The sequence below is a fragment of the Macrotis lagotis genome, chromosome 5 (genome assembly GCF_037893015.1).
Source record: "Macrotis lagotis isolate mMagLag1 chromosome 5, bilby.v1.9.chrom.fasta, whole genome shotgun sequence".
In the NCBI taxonomy this organism is placed as follows: Eukaryota; Metazoa; Chordata; class Mammalia; order Peramelemorphia; family Peramelidae; genus Macrotis; species Macrotis lagotis.
Window position 1 is genome coordinate 40,667,577 of NC_133662.1, and position 19,954 is coordinate 40,687,530.

The 19,954-nt window shown below is 35.4% G+C and overlaps 1 protein-coding gene across 1 annotated transcript in view; it reads right to left on the minus strand.

The window, feature by feature from the left end:
* Positions 1–16,571: 16,571 nt before the first annotated feature.
* The window catches only part of COL21A1 (collagen type XXI alpha 1 chain), a 322,637-nt gene continuing 319,254 nt past the window's right edge, over positions 16,572–19,954 (minus strand). The window contains exon 30 of the mRNA XM_074237242.1: positions 16,572–19,804. Within this exon, the coding sequence (XP_074093343.1) occupies positions 19,617–19,804 (188 nt within the window). The 3' untranslated portion in view covers positions 16,572–19,616. The remainder of the gene's footprint in view (positions 19,805–19,954) is intronic.

The window sequence follows — 19,954 nt, forward strand, 5'->3', positions numbered from 1 at the left end:
TGAGAAATATTTTGCAAATGAGCCCAAGAAGGATCAAAATACTCAGTCTGAAGATGAGGAAACACAAGCTCCTGCATCTAAAGACTCCAAGAAAAACAGAAATTGGGCTCAGGCTATGACAGAGCTCAAAAAAGACTTTGAAAATCAAATGAGGGAGTTGGAAGAAAAACTGGGAAAAGAAAGGAGAGAGATGCAGCAAAAACATGAAAATGAAGTCAGCAGCTTAGTCAAGGAAATCCAAAAAAATGCTGAAGAAAATAGCATGCTAAAAACCAGCTTAGGTCAAATGGATAGAACAGTTCAAAAAGTTATTGAGGAGAAGAATGCTTTAAAAAGCAAAATTGGCCAGATGGAAAAAGAGATAAGAAAACTCTGAGGAGAACAAATCCTTCAGACAAAGAATAGAATTCAGGGAGATTGATGAATTTACCAGAAATCAGGAATCAATACTTCAAAACCAAAAAAATGAAAAATTAGAAGAAAATGTGAAATATCTCATTGAAAAAACAACTGATATGCAAAACAGACTTAGGAAAGATAATTTAAAAATTATTTGAATACCTGAAAGTCATGATCAGGAAAAGAGCCTTGACATCATTTTCAAAGAATTACTACAGGAAAATTGTCCTGATATTCTAGAAACAGAGGGCAAAATAGAAATGGAGAGAATCCACCGATCCCCCAGAGAAAGAGATCCCAAAAAACCAACCCCTAGGAATATTATAGCCAAGTTCCAGAACTCCCAAGTCAAAGAGAAAATATTACAAGCAGCCAGAAGGACACAGTTCAAATATCATGGAGCTGCAGTCAGGATCACACAGGACTTAGCAGCAGCTATATTGGAAGCTTGTAGGGCTTGGAATACAATATACTGGAAGGCAAGAGAGCTTAGAATGCAGCCAAGAATGAACTACCCAGCAAGGCTGAATGTCTTCTTCCAGGGAAAAAGATGGACTTTCAATGAACCAGGGGAATTTTAAAGGTTCCTTTTGGAATGGCCAGAGCTGAACAGAAGGTTTGATCTTCAGATACAGGACTCAGGTGAAGCATGGAGATTGGAGGAGATGGGGGAAATATGAGGGACTTAATGAGGATGAACTGCATGTATTCCTGCATAGAAAAATGACACTGATAATACTCATATGAACCTTCTCAGTTAATAGAGCAGGTAGAGAGAGCTTTTATAGTTGAAGTACAGGAGAAAGCTGAATTCGAAGATAAAATATGGTGTAAAAATGGAGTCAATAGAAAAAAAAGGGAAATGGAATGGGAGAAAGAAAAAGGAGAGGGGGGAATAGTCCAAGATATTTCACATAAGATTTTTTTTTTATTACAATGAGCTATTGCAATGATATGGAAGGGGGGAGGCAAGGGGGAATGAGGGAAACTTTGCTCTCATCAGAGAAGGCTAGGAGAGGAAACAGCAAATACTCAATGGGGTATAGACATCTGGAATAAGAAGGAGGGGGGAGCAGGGGGAAGGGGTGGGGATGTGAATAAAGGAGGAGAGGATGGACCATGGGGGGAGAGTGGCCAGATATAACACATTTTCTTTCTTACTTCTTGTAAGGGGCTGGGAATGGAAGGCCTGCCCAGGACCACAGGGCCAGGTTGATTCTGGGCCTAAGGGGTGGTATGGGGGCTCAGGGCTTCTTGGCCCTAGGACAAGGGATCTATCTGCTCTGCCACTCAGCGACCATACAACAGAGTCATAGTGAAAGGAGAGAGTAAATAGAGTACATGGTAGTGGAGAAAGAAAGGAGGGAGTTGCGATCAGCAATGGCAAGGGTGGAAAAATATGAAAATAATTTTTGTGATGGACTTATCATAAAGAATGAGATCCACCCAGGACAGAGTTGTTGGTGTTGGAACAAAGACTCAAGCACATTTTTTGTTATGATTATTTGGGGGAGGGTGCAGGGCAAGTAGGGCTGGATGGCCTGCCTGGGGCCACATAGCAGGGTGATCTTTGGGTGTCTGGGGCTGTATTTGGACCCAGGTGCTCCTGGCTCAAGGGCCAATGCTCTGTCTGCCACCCAGCCACCCCTACTATTATTACTATTTTATTCTATTTTGGGTCTTTTTTTTCTTTCTTTTTTTTTGGTTTTTGCAGGGCAGTGGGGAACGGGTGGCTTGCATGTCACACGGCTGGGTGATTGTTGGGTTTAAGAGGCTGGATGTGGACTCGGGTGCTCGTGGCTCCAGGGCTGTTGCTTCGTCCATTGTGCCACCTGGTCATACCTACAATTATTACTATTATTATTTTTTATTTTAATTTTTTTCTCTCCCTTTTACTTTTTTCGCCCAAACAAGTCTATCTATATTCATGGGGGAGGAAGGGTATTTTGTTTACTTGTAAACAAGAATATTTTATTAATGTAAAAAAAACATTTGTACAAAATGAGAATAAAAATAAATAAATTAAACCCAGAAAATAAAAAAGACCTTTCTTCGGGGGTGGCTAGGTGGCGCAGTGGATAGAGAGCACTGGCCCAGGAGTCAGGAGTACCTGAGTTCAAATCTGGCCTCAGACACTTAATAATTACCTAGCTGTGTGGCCTTGGGCAAGCCACTTAACCCCATTGCCTTGCAAAACCTAAAAAACAAAAACAAAAACAAAAAAAACGAAAAAACTTTTCTTCATAGAAATGGCTTAGAAGATATTTGCTACATGACTTACCATTCATTAATTATTCAATAAAAAGATGAAATTATTATTTGATTTTTTTCTCCTCTCCATTAATTCAATCCCATTTGATTTATCAGCAGTATAATCTAATACCAATCCTAAAACTATAACCTTTAAAAGTATAGGGTTAAAATAAAATGACAGAAAATATAGGTGAACTCATTAACCTAACCTCCTTGGTGGCCTGATCAAGAAGTTTGCATAATAATAAATTGTTCAATTGCTCCTCAGCTCCTCCTTATACAAAACTATTAGATGAATTGTCTCATCCTGGACTTTAAGCATCATGAGGGTAAGACAAGTTTCTTTTCAGACTCTGATTCAGATAGAAGACTAATCTTCAATCACATGAGGTCCTAATTGATGAATTCCTATGTTCAAGAGTGAATTAAGCTCTCAGAATCAGGAAATGTCATAGTACCTATAATCTTAAAATGACAACAAAAAATTTGTTTCATCAAAAACTAGAGATAACATAGGCACTGATTATGCTTAAAAGGAAAAAATACAAAAAAATTTTCCAAAACTACTATTATACATTATGTTATCACTACTCCCTGAGTAGTGATCAGAAATTGCATGGCACCATCTGTAAACCAAAAAAGAAAAAAAATAGAAAAAAATCACACATCTTCATTCTTCCTCAAAGGTCAGGAAAGGACAGATCCTTCAAATCTGTTTCATTTGAAAAAGGGGCCTCTGCTTCTGCTCTTTGAGGGGAAAAGACCAAGGATATCATTATCTTATTCTCAAGGTAATGGAACATTTTTGAAAAAATGCCAGCTCTACACATATTCCAAGTAGGATAAGAGCAATGATAGCTATTATCCCAGTAAAAGAGCAAAGGAGAGACCTAATCACACTCCCCTGCCTGAGGGCAGAGCACTAAAAATATCACATACTGGGTGGTCTGATATTTTCTCTCATAATTGAGTGGTATGAATCTGAAAATTTCTCTATACTCTTGTAATTTTTGAGACATTAACACAAAAATGACATTCCTCAATAAAAAAAATGCAGACTCCATCTTTTGCTGCTAGGAGTACCCTTCTATTTTGCAATTCTACTCCTATGATTTTTCCATTCCTGCTATCTCATCTTTCATGTCCATCATTTCTTTAGACAAGGTCCTATAAACTTCCTTTGAAGGGATAAGTCTTGCTGCCTGCACTACTGTAGCAACCAGGACAGCACCTTCTATGAATTAATTGAAGATTAAGTCTCCACAATTGTGAAGTTATGGATTGGCAAGGGGATAGTAATATTCTCAGGAATATGATGAAGGTTGGGTACTGTTGGTACCCGATCAAACATAATCCCAACCTCCTTGAAGAGAATCTAATAGAGGAATGTATTGCACATAAAAAAAAAGCATCCCTAGGGATGAAGTGAGGGAAAATGAAATAGCACCTATGGTTCCTTTATATTCTGATATCTTTCCATTTAGTAAAGGGTCATTTAATTGGTTCCCCAGAAGGGTCATTATATAGAAGCCAGCTTTGAAAGACAGTCACTCCCATGGAAAGATTTAGATAAGGATTATTGACATTGCCATTGGAAACAGATCCATATACTGTTTCTGCTGAAATATAACCATGATAATGGTCCCAGGACATAACTTGGTTGCCTGTCTTGTCAGGTCAGCAGGAAAGGTAGTATTGATAAGGAAAAATTTACTGCTACTAGGTGGGACAAATCCTCACAATACTTGGGGGCAGAACTTCCCTGGGTTGTCTTAGTTCCTAGTTCCAAGGGGAGATCAGACTTGTATAGTAATAGCAAGTGAGCTCCCTGAGTGAACCTATGACTCAAGAACCATATTTACAGAGGACTGGGTCCTATAGGACCTGGGACCTATAGGAATTCCAGAAATGTGATTTGCAAAATAACAAAGAGCTGCTATTGAGGACCAAGTGACTTCAGAGAAAACTACACCCAGAGTGTAGTGTCCAGAAACATGGATTTCCTTAAATCTTTTTTTGATAAAATGGGGTACTAAGAAAAATCTCATATGATTATCAACCATTTTCCCCACTTATTTTCCAGCTGTTACTTGTATGATAGGCTGTGCATTTTCAGTAACCCTTAGGCCCTTCCTTGGGTGGGCATGTACTATCAATTCAACCAGATCCTCAATCAATAACAGAGATTGGGGGATATCCAGCAGTGACTTTCAGTGAATTAACACACAATCAACAATTGCAATGGTTAAATAACTGATTTGCTTTCTGGCTTAGTTTTCCCATGCAATGTTTTAATTTGGGAGAGGAAAGCTAGTTTTCTTCTCAAAATAAATAACCATATAATTTTATTATAATCCAATAAGAAGCTCTAACTGAGCAAGTGAAGGGAACAAGAACAAGAAACATACTGAAATTTAGATAATAGGACTCACAATTACAAAGCACTTCTCACCCAAATAAAGTCAGATCTAAATAATTGGAAAACTATCAATTGTTCATGGGTAGGTAGAGCTAATATAATAAAAATTTTAATTCTACCCGAACTGAATTACTTCTTCAGTGCCATACTAATCAGACTACCAAATAATTTTACTGAGCTGATAAAATAGTAACAAAATTCATCTGGAGCAGCATAAAGTCAAGAATATCAAGGAAACTGGAAAAAAACTGTAAATGAAGGTAGCCTAGCTCTACCAGATCTAAAACTATACTATAAAGCAGCAGTCTTCAAAACTGCTTAGTACTTGTTAAGAAATAGAAAAGTAATAGGGTCAGCTAGGTAGCACAGTAGATAGAGCACTGGCCCTGGAGTCAGGAGGACCTGAGTTCAAATCCAGCCTCAAACACTTAATAATTTCCTTAGCTGTGTGACTTTAGGCAAGTCACTTGACCTCATTGCCATAAATAAAATTTTTAAAAAGTTATGGTACACAAATATTATGGAATGCTCTTGTTCTATAAGAAACCAAAAATGGTCAGAGAAGCATGGAATGAATTACAAGACCTGATGCTGAGCAAAGGGAATAGAACCAGAACAATGTGCACATTAACAACATTGTGAAATGATCAACTCTGATGGATGTATATGTGGGACTTTCCCCATTTTTTTTCTTCTAGATATAGACCTAGAATTGGAATTACTAGGTCAAAGGATATGAACAGTTCTGTTGCTCTTTGGCCATAGTTCCATATTGCTTTCCAGAAAGGTTGGATCCATTCACAACTTTACCAGCAATGTATCAATGTCCCAGTCCTCCCACAACAATCATTCAGAATCTGATGAACACTACATTCACTTTTTAAAAAATAAAACTTATTTTTTTATTTTCATCCATATGCACATGTATCTCTATGCTTCAAAAGTGTTTCTTGTAAACAATATATTGTAGAATTCTGATTTTAATTCATTCTGATATCTGCTTCTGCTTTATGGGACAGTTCATCCCATTTGCATTTACAGTTAAGATTTTTAATTCTGTATTTCTGTCCATGGTATCTTTCACCATTTATAATTTTATCTGTCCTTTCCTCTTATTCCTCCTAACTAAAATTTTACTCCCTTTCCCCTTTGACTTTTCTTTTAAAATTTAATTCAGTTTGTTTTCACTCTTTTATCTTTGCCTTCCCTTTTATCAGTCCCTCTTCTTTTATCTTTCCTCTTTCCCCATCCCCCTCTCCCCCCCACCCCTGCCCTCTTTCCTGTAGATAAGGATATATTTTAAAAACCCTAATGGGAATGCATCTTATTCCCTCTCTGGGCCAAATCTATTGAACAGAAGTTACTCAGAGTTCACATTCTCCCTTCTTTCCCTCTAAAATTATAAATCTTTGTGCATCTTCACCTGGTGTTATTTATTGCTCTAGTACTCTAAATTAGGTATTATCAATCCAAGTTTGATTATTTGATCGCTTGATAAGCTACTATTGTCATCAAAGTATTTCCACAGATTGTTTACTTGATTGCTTGATAAGCAGCAGGCTCAAATTACATCCAATTATATTTATAATCATTTCTTTCTTACCCCCTTTCCAAGTATCCTCCAAGGACACAGTCTTCCTCATGAACCAAAGAATCATCCCCTGCCAAATCATTTCTTGAACTATTAGTGCTCCTCCCCCCAGGCCTATTTTCTCTCACACTTTACCCTCCCCATTACCACCCAGGGTACTTAACCCCTTCTTAAGTGAACAAGGCTTACTTTCTCTCACACTTTACTCCCTCCCCCCACCCAGGTTACTTAACCCCTTGTTAAGTGAAGAGTAGATTAGGTCAACCCCTGATCTAATTACTGCAAGAATCTTAAAGGACTCAAATACTGGGAGGCTCTGGAGGTCTCATCTGAGAACTTTACACATGATTTTAAGTTACAGAGACTCTGACTCAGGACCACCCAATTTATGATGCCCTCATTAGACAAAGTGCTAAGCTTTGTCAGCACAGGGGAATTAAAGTGGGTCAAAGGATAATGAGACACTTTAAAGTTATCCCTGCTTTTCTTCTGGGCTTTTTGTCTCAAACATAGTGAAGTCATCTTGGACTTCTTTAATGTACAGATAAGACCAAATTATACAAATATCCTTGAAATCCAATCTAGTCCATTATATTTGACCCTATTAATTATCTTAAGTGAAGTAAAGTTCTCAAGAATTAGAAGTGCTATATCTTCCCTTTTAAGGTTGTATACAATTTGATGATTTTGAGTAACATTTGTTTTGTTTTATTTTTTCCTTCCCCTTTTCATTTACCATTTTATAAAAATCTTGAGTCCTATATTTGGTAATTGAATTCTCTGTTCAATTCTGTATTGAAATCTGTATTGGAAGTCATAGTCCTGAAAGCAGTGATGGATTTTTTTTTTTATATTATAAAAGAGTCAAAGAGAGGAATGATACTAAACTAATGGGGGAAAAAAATCAGAGAAGATATTAACTAAAAGTGAAAGCAATATTCACATAATAATGCAAAGGGATCATTTTTCATATTTATACTTATATACTCATTCTGGAAATCATCTACATACTCACTGACGATATAATTAAAAAATTAAAAATTATGAGATGACAAAGAATATGCTTTACATGTGATCTTTTTTTTTTTTTTAGGTTTTTACAAAGCAAACGGGGTTAAGTGGCTTGCCCAAGACCACACAGCTAGGTAATTATTAAGTGTCTGAGACTGGCCAGTGCTTTGTCCACTATACCACCTAGCTGCCCCTTTACATGTGATCTTGCATAATATACAAGTATACAAACATACAATATATATTTCAAGCTATACAGTTATCTATAATGCAAACATTTTTTAAATCCCTTTGTGTTTAATATTTATTAATATTTTAAACCCCAATTGAATTGTCAAGCAAAATAGTCTTAAAGGTTTCCTAGGGCATCTAGGTGGCACAGTGGATAGAGCACCAGCCCTGGAGTCAGAAGGACCTGAATTTGAATCCTACCTCAGCCACTTAATAATTGCCTAGCTATGTGACCTTGAGCAAGTCACTTAACCCCATTGCCTAAAGGGCCAAAGTCACACAGCTAGGCAATTATTAAATGTCTGATCTCTGATCCAAACTCAGGTCCTCCTGACTCCAGGGCCGGTGCTCTACCCACTGCACCACCTAGCTGACCTAAATAAATAAAATTTTTAAAAAAAGAAAAAGAAAAAGAAGTCTACCAGACAACCAGTTCAATATGTCTCAAAAGCAGTTGAAGTTGAGATTGGAAATCAGTATCAAGGTTGATCCAAGATAGAGACAGTAATTAGATCCATGGGAACTGATCAGTTCACAAAGGGAAATATTATAAAGAGAGAATTGAAGAGGGACCAAGACAGGACCCTGTGGGATACCCACAGTTAGAGGCCATATTAGGATTCAAGAAAGGAGACTTGAAAAGGATCAGTTAGTAGGAGAAACAAAAAAAGTATAGTATTCAAAAACCTAGAGAGAAGAATATATCAAGGAGAAGAGGGTGCTGAATATTGTCAAACACTGCAAGATGTCAAGGAGGAGTGAGAAAAGGCCACTGGGTTAGGCAACTTTGGAGAGAGAAATATTGGAAGAAGAAAGAGGTCAGAAGTCAAATTTTAAGAGATTAAGAACAAAATGGGAGAGAAAATGCAGGCATCTCTCAAGCAGAATGGATAGAGTTCTGGGCCTAGGGTCAGAAAGACTTGTCTTCCTGAATTCAAATATGACCTCAGGCATTTACTGAATTGTGACCCTGAGAAAATCACTTAACCTCAGCTTCCTCATAGGTAAAATGAGCTAGAGAAGGAAATGGCAAGCCACTCCAGTGTTTTTGCCAAGAAAACCACAAATTGGGCCATGAAAATTAAGACACAACAGAGAATAACAAAATTGAACATGGTCTTTACAGAATTTAGTCACAAAAGGAAGGAGAGATATAGGTTTTTAGCAGAGATGAAGGAGTTTTTTGAAACCAAGTGGAAGGACCTTCATGAAATATAAAAAAAAAGCTAGAAGCTGATGGGCAGAAAATCTAGAACACATGGATCTAAGCTGCAGACTTTTGAGTAAAGACAATTTACACTGATGGGAGCAATGTCTATATCAGTGAGTATTGAGATCACTGATCCATTAAAGTATTGAAATGAATATGAAATTAATTTAATATTATACTAGAACTTTGAAGTTTTTCTTAGTGCTTTACCTCCACTATTCCATGAGATATGCATAATAATTTCATGAAGGAAGTAATATAAATTTTATTCTCATTTTTCAAATGAGGAAACTGAGATTCAGGGAAGTAAATTTATTTATCCCAAATTCCTTTGGTAGTTAGTGGCATTTGAAGATCCATTTCTTAATTTTAATTCCCCTTCTTGATCTCATGATAACCATGTGAAAACACGATGCCTCATTAACACCAACTTAGAGGTATAGTATAGTAGAATGGGCAGGATGAATGAGAAGACCTGGTTTTACTCTAGGCAATGGCATTTTAAACATCAAGTAGTCATTTTTGGTTAAGTTAAAAAAAATGACTAGATTCCTAAGGCCCTTTTCAGATAAAACTTTCAAAGATTCCTAGATACTATCTTGATTTAATTTCTAATCTAGAAAATGTATCCAGTTACATAACTTTGTTAATACTATTTCTACTGCCTGAAATAATGATTTACAGTCTCCTGCCCCTTACTCCCTCCCCCTACCTGGTTTCAAAATTACATTTTTGCCTGTGGAAGAGACCATGGCATGCAATGTTAATCTCCTATCACCTATATAAAATTTTATGTAAAAAATATTGATGTCCCAGAGATATTAAGTAACCTGCCCAAGATTATACAAGAGTTCTGGAATTTGAATTCCCATCTTCTCTTACCAAATTCAGAACATTTTCTGTTCTCTACTTCCTATGAAAACTGTTTTTAATGAAACTAACCAAAAATTCCATTCAATCGTAATTCAAGCCAATAGGAAAGTGTCTAAATAAGAGCAGGGGAAAAAAAGTAAGAAAAAGCTACCAATTAAGTCAAATTAAAATCAACTTGGCTGGTTGTTTTGATTAACTGAATTTAGAACCAAAAAGAAAGTTTATTTTATGACTTGTGGTTTAACACAAGCAGGAAGGAAAGAAGAAAGGCTTGTTCCAGATTCTTTTGAAATTGTAAAACACTGAAAAAAGAAAAAAAAAACCTACCCCATTCTTTGGTTCATTGGGTTTATAAATCATGTTTCTTTTGTGTAATCAGACACATAAAGCATTGTGATTTTTTTCAACCTCAGCATTTTTTTCCCCTGGGAGACATTATGTAAGTGCTTTATGCTTTGATAGGCATTTAAAATTTTTTGTGTGTAAATACATATTTGGGAAAGCATTTTCTTGCCAATTTCCAATGTAGAAATTAGATAATACTAGACTGAAGAGTTTGGTGCTGTTTTTTTCTTTCTTTCTCCTTCAGGCTTAACTTTGATTTTAAAATACCATAATGTCCAATACTCATGCCCTCTGTATCCATTTTCTGACCCAATATCCTATTTCTTTAGCAGTTAGCACTATGGAATCCAAAATTTGATGCCAAAGAGTATTCCCTTTGACACATTCATGTCACCAGAAAGTATGACCATAAAGTCAATGACTCAGTACAAGGAATGAGTTTGAGGATGATAGCAATGCAGAACTGTTCATGTTTCTCATGGATCTTCCTTTCCATCATATTTTAATTTCATCTATTTCCCCCAAGAATGACTCTTTGGCTTAATTTCTAAATAAGCATTTTATTTTTTTTGAAAAACAAAATTAATCATAACATTTAACTACCAATATTTTTCCCTTTTCATTCATTCATTCATTCATTCAAGAAAACATTTATTGTGTGTCTTGTTCTTGAACAAGGAATACAGTGATAATAAATACAATGACCTCTTCCCTCAAGGAGCTTATATTTTCTTTGATGACTAAATATTATATTTATAGATGAGTATAAAGAAATTTTCTAAGCACTGGGAGATCAGAAAAATGCCTCAAGTGGATGATAGCATAGATTAGGCATTTAACAAATATTTGAATGAATGAATTTTTAGATTGTTATAATTCCATTATACCAGAAAAAGAAAAAAATAACTATGACCTACTCCCTTCCCTAGTGGAATTGTGAAATGTTCTTGATTAGTGTCTAAAAGGAAGTTAAGTGAATAGAATGTTGGGACTGAAGTCAAAATATCTGAGTTCAAATTTGAGCTTAGAAACTTAGCTGTGTTCTATCAGTAAAATCACTTCACTGTTTAACTCGTTTTCAACATCTGTAGAATGAGTTGAAGAATAAAATGACAAACCACTCCAGTATCTATGCCAAAGAATACCTCAAATAAGGTCACAAGGAATTGGAACAAATGAAATGACTAAACAGCAACAATCTATCTACATTTGTGTTTATGCATATATTTGCATATATATATGTACATGAAAGAAATATCTGTCATATATTTCTGTATTGCATATATGTATTTATATAATACAGTGAGGTCCCCAAAATAACTATGTAGCATATAAAATAGAGCTGGGAGTATAGGGATAGTGGTTGGACCTGTCATTTCATTTATACAGAAGTATTTTGGTTAAAGAATTCCTCTAATTAATGCAAGTTGGCATCTTTGATGATATTTATACTCTTAGAGAGTTGCCTAGACTTGATCAAGTCTTATATGGTCAGTATGAGTCAGAAGAAGGAGTTGGATCTGGGTCTTTCTGGTTGGTTCTCAATCTGCTTCTCTATAGAGCTTCTCCATAAGAATATATCAACTGATAAGTAACTTGAAAAAGGAGAGATCACAGTGAATCAGCCACAGACAGGGAAATATGTGGTGGGAAGAGAAAAGCTCTAATCTGAGGACCAAACTACAAGATATGTATGTCCAAACTTGTAATCTTTGGATTGTGCTTATATGTAAAGACAACATTTGCCTTAGTGAAGACACTGTGATGGAAACTAAATATTGGGAAAGAAGTTTCCACAAAGCCTTTTAAAATATCTGAAACTAGAACATTGCTTAGTGTCCTCTCAGGTCTAAGTGGCTCCCAAAGTTAAAAAAAAAAATTTCTACAAAAGCTTCAGAATGATTAGGGTACTGCTTAAAGTTCTGAGAGAAATGCACTAAAAAGGACCATCAGGATTAGGACTTCTATCCTAATGGTCCTTGATGGATCTTGCAGCTAACTAGCCCCCAAATCCCTTTATCATTTCCCTTAAAAATGACCTTTCCTTTTTTTGATCTATCATATTTTTGACTTATAGCCTTCTATGGTTAATCTGAGATATTTTATTATTATGGTTTTGTCCATTTCTTATCTACCTCCTCCCAATTCACTTTTTTTTTAGTTTTTTGCAAGGCAAAAGGGGTTGAGTGACTTGCCCAAAGCCACACAGCTAGGTAATTATTAAGTGTCTGAGACCGGATTTGAACCCAGGTACTCCTGACTCCAAGGCCAGTGCTTTATCCACTATGCCACCTAGCTGCCCCCCCCCAATTCATTTGTAAGCAACATGCTTTGTTCATTTTACTCCTCCCCAAATCCTTCCACCTTCAAAGGGCTATATATAATTTTTAGGTTAAACTGAGTCTATTCATATTAGGATTATACAGCATATTAGCCACTAATCAACAACAGTCTTTATTTTCTGATGAGTCTCATATCTCAAGACTGGGAAAAAAAAAGACCATTTTCCATGCTTTCTTTTTATTGCAATGAAGACACCAACTAAATTTGACAACCAAGTACTTCTGCCTCTTCTCTCAAATGAGAGATATGAGGCCAGTAAATATCCAGACATTTTAGTGGCACCAGAAGACAGAAAATAGAAATAGTTAGAATTAGAATATTTAGTCCAAAACCTAGGCTTTTATAGATGAGAAAGATTATATCCAGAGAAAGGTCATGTGCCTTGCTCAGGGTCACAGAAAGCAGCAGTGGACTCTTTTCTACCTTTTTCTCAAATTGATTAATTCTTCAGTTGATTTTACTTTGATCATTATTGGCAGCACAAAATACTATTCAGATCTTAAAAGGCAGTGTAATTTGAAGGAAAAGTGAGACATTAAAAGAAAAAATATGCCTATTCCTCATCCTATTTGAAGTTTTTTCCAACTTGGGTGTTTCAACAAATTGCCAAGAGATAAAACAACTATACTTATAGGGACAGTTATGACTTTTGCAGACTTGGATATCGGCAGAATATTTAAAATCTAACTAATGCTTCAAAATTCTTATTGCATTTACCAGAAGGATGTTGCCTGGGAAAGCAGAACCTGAAATTTTTGCTTAAGGAAAATTTATTGGACCACACAATTGCTTAAGACCACTACAGAGAAAAACCTTGCACCACCTTTTAACTAAGAGAATGTTCTAATCTCAGAAATCTTTTTGTCACTGTTATTTGTTTAAAGGGTTGAGGAAGTCTATTTCCCCAAATTTAATTTATGTCACTATTTTTACTAAAGCAAAACTGCTAGCTAACTCTACAAATATGTATAGTATGTGATATCTTATAGCTGAAACTTTAAAGTATTACTTTTCTCTTCCCATCATGTCACTGAAACCTGCCTGTAGTAGCAGATCAAAACCAAGCTTCAGAGCCAGGACAGCTTGGGGTCAAGTCTTGCCTCTGCTGCATACCATCTTTATGAGATTATTAGGCAAGTAACCAACCCTCTAAACCAGAGGTGTCAACCATGTAGGCCCAAGTATATATCCAAACCAGATCAAAATGAAATTGGGACACATTTACACAAATCAATAAAAATGCAATAAAACAAAAAACAGAAAATACTACATTAAAAAAGTCAACATATGGTTAATCAATATACAGATTAATAGTCCTTGTTTCTACTTGATTTTGAAACTATTCTAAGTAAATTCAATTTAAGGCTTTGAACATTAGAAATGGTATTGGTAGGAGTTTGCGTCTATGGAAATTTGTTTCACCTGAGAAATCACAGATCCAGTACCTATTCCTCTTTATACCACATGTTTGTACCTGTGATTGATTCACTGTGATGTCTTGAAATATATTCCTAGAAAATTGAGATACCTTTCTATAATAAGATAATGATCCTGCTAAGAATCTCTTAATTTGGTGAGTAAAAAAATTAGAAAATGCTTGAGGTGATCCTGAAGGGCGGGCAAAGCCACCTTTCTGGCAAATAAAAATTAGCATTATAGTAAATATATAAAATATGAAAAATATTTTTATAACATATATTTCTTCTACCAGCACTTAAGATGAATAATTTTCATTTTTATGTTATCTTCAGATAGCATATAGGACCAGGCCCAATCATTCCTTTTCTTTGAAGGAGAAAAAAAGCAGGGCATACCAGAACTTATAAGCATGTTATGTATTGGAAATTATATTGTTTTAGGATTGACTCTTGTCTCTACTTTGGGGGCACTAAAAATTCAAATTAGAATCCAGAAACAAAAAATAATTTGAGATGAAAAACTATGAGAGAAAAACAATTGTTATTTTCAAAATATATGGAATTGAATTTTATGTTATTTTCTCTAACCTTTCCTTATTCCTTGATAGAGCATGCAACAATATCATGAAGAGAGTTCCTTTTATTCCCCCTTAAGATATAATATACCACTTTCATTCTCAATAGGTTATCAAAGACACTAAAAAGTCTTATTCCAATTCTTGAACTAATAAGTTCAAAAAACAAAGAGATCCCAGTCTTTATTGGCATCTGAATGAGAACTATTTTTTTTTTTAGAATGAAAACTAATTTTCTCAGGAAAGTCGAATGGGGTCTTAATATATTCTGAGCTACAGTTTTAAACTAACTTTAAAATTTGGGGGAACAGGAGTTAAGATTTGAAAAGTTACAATCTTTCCCTCAGGCTAGATACTAGTTAATTAAAGAGAAATCAGTAAAAAACAAAAGTCAGCTTGCCCAAACCCAAGAACAGATGGAACATCTAATAGACTGTTTCATTAGCCACAACTGGAGTGTTTTTTCTTAGAAAGCAAGTTTACAGTGTTCCACTTTTGGAGGAAATAAATGGCTAATTAAGCTAACCCAGTGTGTTTAGCCAATCAAAAAGTGTAATTATATATACAGTGTGAAAAAAAATTAGTGTGGCATTTGAAGACATAATGGCTTTGACTGTTTGCTGCCATCTGCTGGGGACACAGTGAAGTAATGTTTTCTAGCTCAGTTGAAGGGCTTAAGTTTAATGATGAAACATTTTAGTCATGCCAAAACCACTTAGGAAAAAAGCACTGAGAATTAATGGCAACTCTTACCTTTCTAACTATCCATTCATGAGGTCGTCTAGTCAGAGATATTATTTTGGAATCTGTCCTTGGATGAAACATGTCATATTTGATATAAAAGCCTACTAAAAACATATCAAAGATCAAGGTTTTCAGTGTTCTACATAGAATAAGAAGAGGGACCCAAACTCTGAATTCTTGTAAATACAAAATATCCTGTCTCATGTTCTCTATTAACAATTAGAACAAGATTGAGCACTTTGTTTTTGAACTGGGTAAAATGAATGATTTCATTCAATATTCATTATAATCAATATTCATTTAATTTTGAATGAATTTTCAATATCTGTTAACCATTTTTGCAGCAGAACTATGATGTTCCAGTATCCACAGGGCTATTGTAACAAAATAAGTTATTTGTAATGTTAGGATTGTTTCTATTTCTATTATTTCACAAGATTTACTTGAGAGAAGTTGTTCATGTAATAATTCTTAAGATTCCAGTGAACTAGTTAACTATCCAATCATGGATTTATCCAGTCTTCTCTAAAAGGAAAAAAAAGGGCATATATACCTAATTCCATGAAAATCCTGGATTACTACTATCTCATCTTCAATTATGTTTTTAATGGTCTTGGAGGGAAAAAAAGTCATACATTTACCCTAGGTCTTTCTATAATGTTGTTCCTTCTCCCTCCCTTCCTCCCTTTCTTCCTCCCTCCCTCCCTTCCTTCTTTCTCCCCCCCCAGCTCCCTCCCTTCCTTTTCTTTCTTTCTTTCTTTCTTTCTTTCTTTCTTTCTTTCTTTCTTTCTTTCTTTCTTTCTTTCTTTCTTTCTTTCTTTCCTTCCTTCTTTCTTTCTTTGTTTCCTTTCTTTCTTTCTCTTCTTTCTTTCTCTTTCTTCCTTCCTTCCTTCCTTCCTTCCTTCCTTCCTTCCTTCCTTCCTTCCTTCCTTCCTTCCTTTCTTTCTTCTTTCTTTCCTTTCTTTCTTTCTTTTACTTTTTTCCTTTCTTCCTTTCTTTCCTTCTTTCCTTCCTTTACTTTTCTTCCCTCCCTTCCTCCTCCTTCCCTCCCTCTCTCCTTCTTTCTTTCTTTCCTTTCCTTCCTTCCCTCCCTTCTGCCTTCACTCCTTTTCCCTCCCTCCCTCTCTCCTTCCTTCCTTCCTTTCTTCCTTCCTTCTTCTTTCCCTCCCTTCCTCCTCTTCTCTGTCCACATAGGGAATCATGCAATTACATCTCAATACTTTACCCAGAGGAAAATAGATTTCTTGAAATAGAGCTCTGGAAGAAATCAGGCTTTGTTAAGATTCATTGGGATTCAAATGGAGTTATCTGAGTACACCTTTAGACCCAAATCACTCTGACTCTCACTGATTGGCCAATAATATGTGCCAGCCTAAGCCTCATTGATTATTGTTTGGGTTTTGATGGATCAAAGTGAGTATAAATAGCAATTATTTCTGTTATGGTGAGAAACCCTGAGGGTCTTCCCTATCAGATGGATATTTTTTTTTTAGTAGATAAAAGAGGTCTTCTTTTTGCCTCATTTCTTAACTAACTTTAAATCACTGAATGTGGATAACCTCAAAGGGAGACTTGAGAAAGAACTTAACTTAAAAAGATTAAGGCATTCAACTACATCTTAAGACCATCTTCTGTCATTCTGATTGATGTCTTGCCACCGGACTGATAGCTATGGAGGAGAGAGTCAAGCTGGTAACTATGCACAATCCTGCCTCATTTAAATCCAATTCACTTTCAAGTCAAAACATCAAATTTATGATTTCATTGGTCCTCTTTGAGAATGAAGGAAAAACAATAAAATATATTCCATATCTCATACTGTATGTTAATTCATCAAATGCATTCTTTTTCAATGCTGGTCTTGATTTATCCTTATGTTGATCAGAGGTCTTAAATCTTTTCAATTGTTCATTTTTATTTGTTCATATTTGTTTCAGGGGTTTGGTTTTGAGGTAATGAAAAAGTACTAATGAATTGAAAAAAATTAAAAATATATTCTATTTCCCATTCTGCTCCCAGAAGGGTAGGTAACACTGTGGAATCACAGGGAGGTTCATTTATACCATGACATGCAAAGAAACAGTATTCAATTCCAATTTTAGTGGTCAGCCTGGCTTTACGTACTTGAGTAGAAGTTCAAAGCATAAAGAAACATACAAATTATAAGCCTACAGAATTGTTGGAGCTTTGACATGATTTCTGCTAGCACAGAAAGATAATGACAATTGGTAGGCAGAGCATGATATACAACAGTGGTGTTAAACTCAAGTAGAAATAGATCCTTGTGGACCACATATTGCCTTAGAAAACCACAGATAAATATTATTTATGCTGTAGTTTTATTTCTATTGTTAAACATTTCCCAATTATATTTTAATCTCAGGTCCCATCTAGAGTTTTAATGTATATACAACTCTCAGGCAGGAATTTGACATCTCTGGACCTTCAATATCCATATATTCCAACTCAAGCAAAACTACCAAGGAAGCAGTATGGTATAAGAGAATGAACCCTAATTTTAGAGCCACAGAATTCAAATACCAGATTTGTTGCTTACTACATATATGAGCTTGAGCAAGTCCCTGCACCTCTCTAGGACTGTTTTCTTTTCTATATAAGGATATCTATAAGATGAGGGGGTAGAACTAGATCATCTGTAAGGCACTTTCAAGATTACAGTCTGGATTAGATGAATATGATAAGACAACTTGTGGGAAAAATTCAAGAAATCTTGATGGCCCTGACTGACTCTTATTTTGAGAGTTAAGAAGAATAACATCAAATTATTTTCCAAATTTATTCATTGTTAGAAGAAAAAGTTATTTTGGAAGTAGGAAAATGTGTACTAGGATAGCCATTAGAAATGTGTGAATGCCTGTATAATGAGAACATTTGTTGTTCACTCATTTTCAATCATGTCTGACTCTTCATGACTTCTGAGGTTTCCTTGGCAAAGATATTGGAGTGGTTTGCCATTTCTTTCTCAACTCATTTTATAGAAGAGGAAACTGAGGCAAACAAGGTTAAGTAAATTGTCCAGGCTCACATAGCCAGTAAGTATCTGAGACCAGATTTGAACTTAGGAAAATGAGTCTTCCTGATTTCAGGTCCAGCTCTTTATGCATTTAGTCACCTCACTTTTCCCCAAAATTTGACTGTTCCATTAAATGATAAAGTAAATGTAAAGAAAGGCTTCTACCATCATCATCAGAATCTGTACAAAATTTTATTTGACCTTGAAAGTCAAGCACAGTAGCAAAGTTATAGCATGACAACTGAAAAACCAAACATCTGAAAGTCACTTCTATATAAAGCCTTTTTGGTACAGTACATGACTGTGCAATATTAATTTAACCATCTGCCTACTTGGACAAAGCACAGTGAGATTTGTGCAACTGCTGTCCTTTCAATTGAAGCCTGTTTTGTTTTGTTTTTGTTAGGGATACACAAAAAAATTAACATACATTAACATACACATGTAGTGAATAAAATGGAAAATGAAGGCGTACCACAAACATTGCAATTAGGGAGAGAGAATGGGGAATGAAGTCCTTAGCATTAGTACTCATACTTTTTTTTAACATGCAAGAGAGTAATGATGAAACTGACTTTTCCCCCCATCACATTCTGTATTTTTTAGTATCATCTATTTAATATCATTTCTTTCCTAGTTGGATTTAAATTAATCACTGTGGTCATTCTGTGAAAGAAATTATATACACATAAAGAAAATTTCATGTAGTTTTTGATAACTAAATGCATCTTCCCCTTTGACTAATGAACAAGCATGAATTATGATATATGAAGCATACATAACCATGAGATTCACACAAACATGAAACTGAAATAAAATGATTTACTATATGGAGACTGATTGTGAAATATTTCACAGTGATGGACATCTGATTAATTAATACTGCACTGCTACAAGGCAATGGTGGCAGCTAATTTATTTTTAATTCAAATCAATGGACTCATGAGGAACCCTCCTCATTTAGATAATGCTTCTATTGTAAAGGCTCCATCTCAGCCTTTAAAACCAACAATTAAAATGATCTTTTCATTATTTCATTATGTGTTTTCTTATAAAACCGAGGTACTTTAATTCCTTTTCAAAGGATTATTGCTGGTAATCTTCCTGAGACTTGAAAGACCAAAAAAAAGAAAAGCACCATGCCTAATCTGCTGAAGAAGGCATTGCAAATTAATAGTTTGGCCCTTTTCTAAATGGATCCCTTCCAACTATCACACTGAAACATAAAGATGGATCACAGATTCCAGGGGGTCCAGTTGGCCCTTGTATTCCAGGATTTCCACGGTCTCCATCTTTTCCAGGTAGACCTGGTTCTCCAGGATGCCCTTCTTTGCTAATTCCAGGGGGACCCTCAGGACCTACAACAAAATATTATTAAAAAATTAATAGACAATTTTCTGAATTCATCTAGCACATTAGATAGGGAAGCTAGATAACTCTGTAGAATTTAGTTTAGAGTCAAGAAGACCATAATTAAAATTCAGCCTCAGATACTTCCTAGTTGTGTG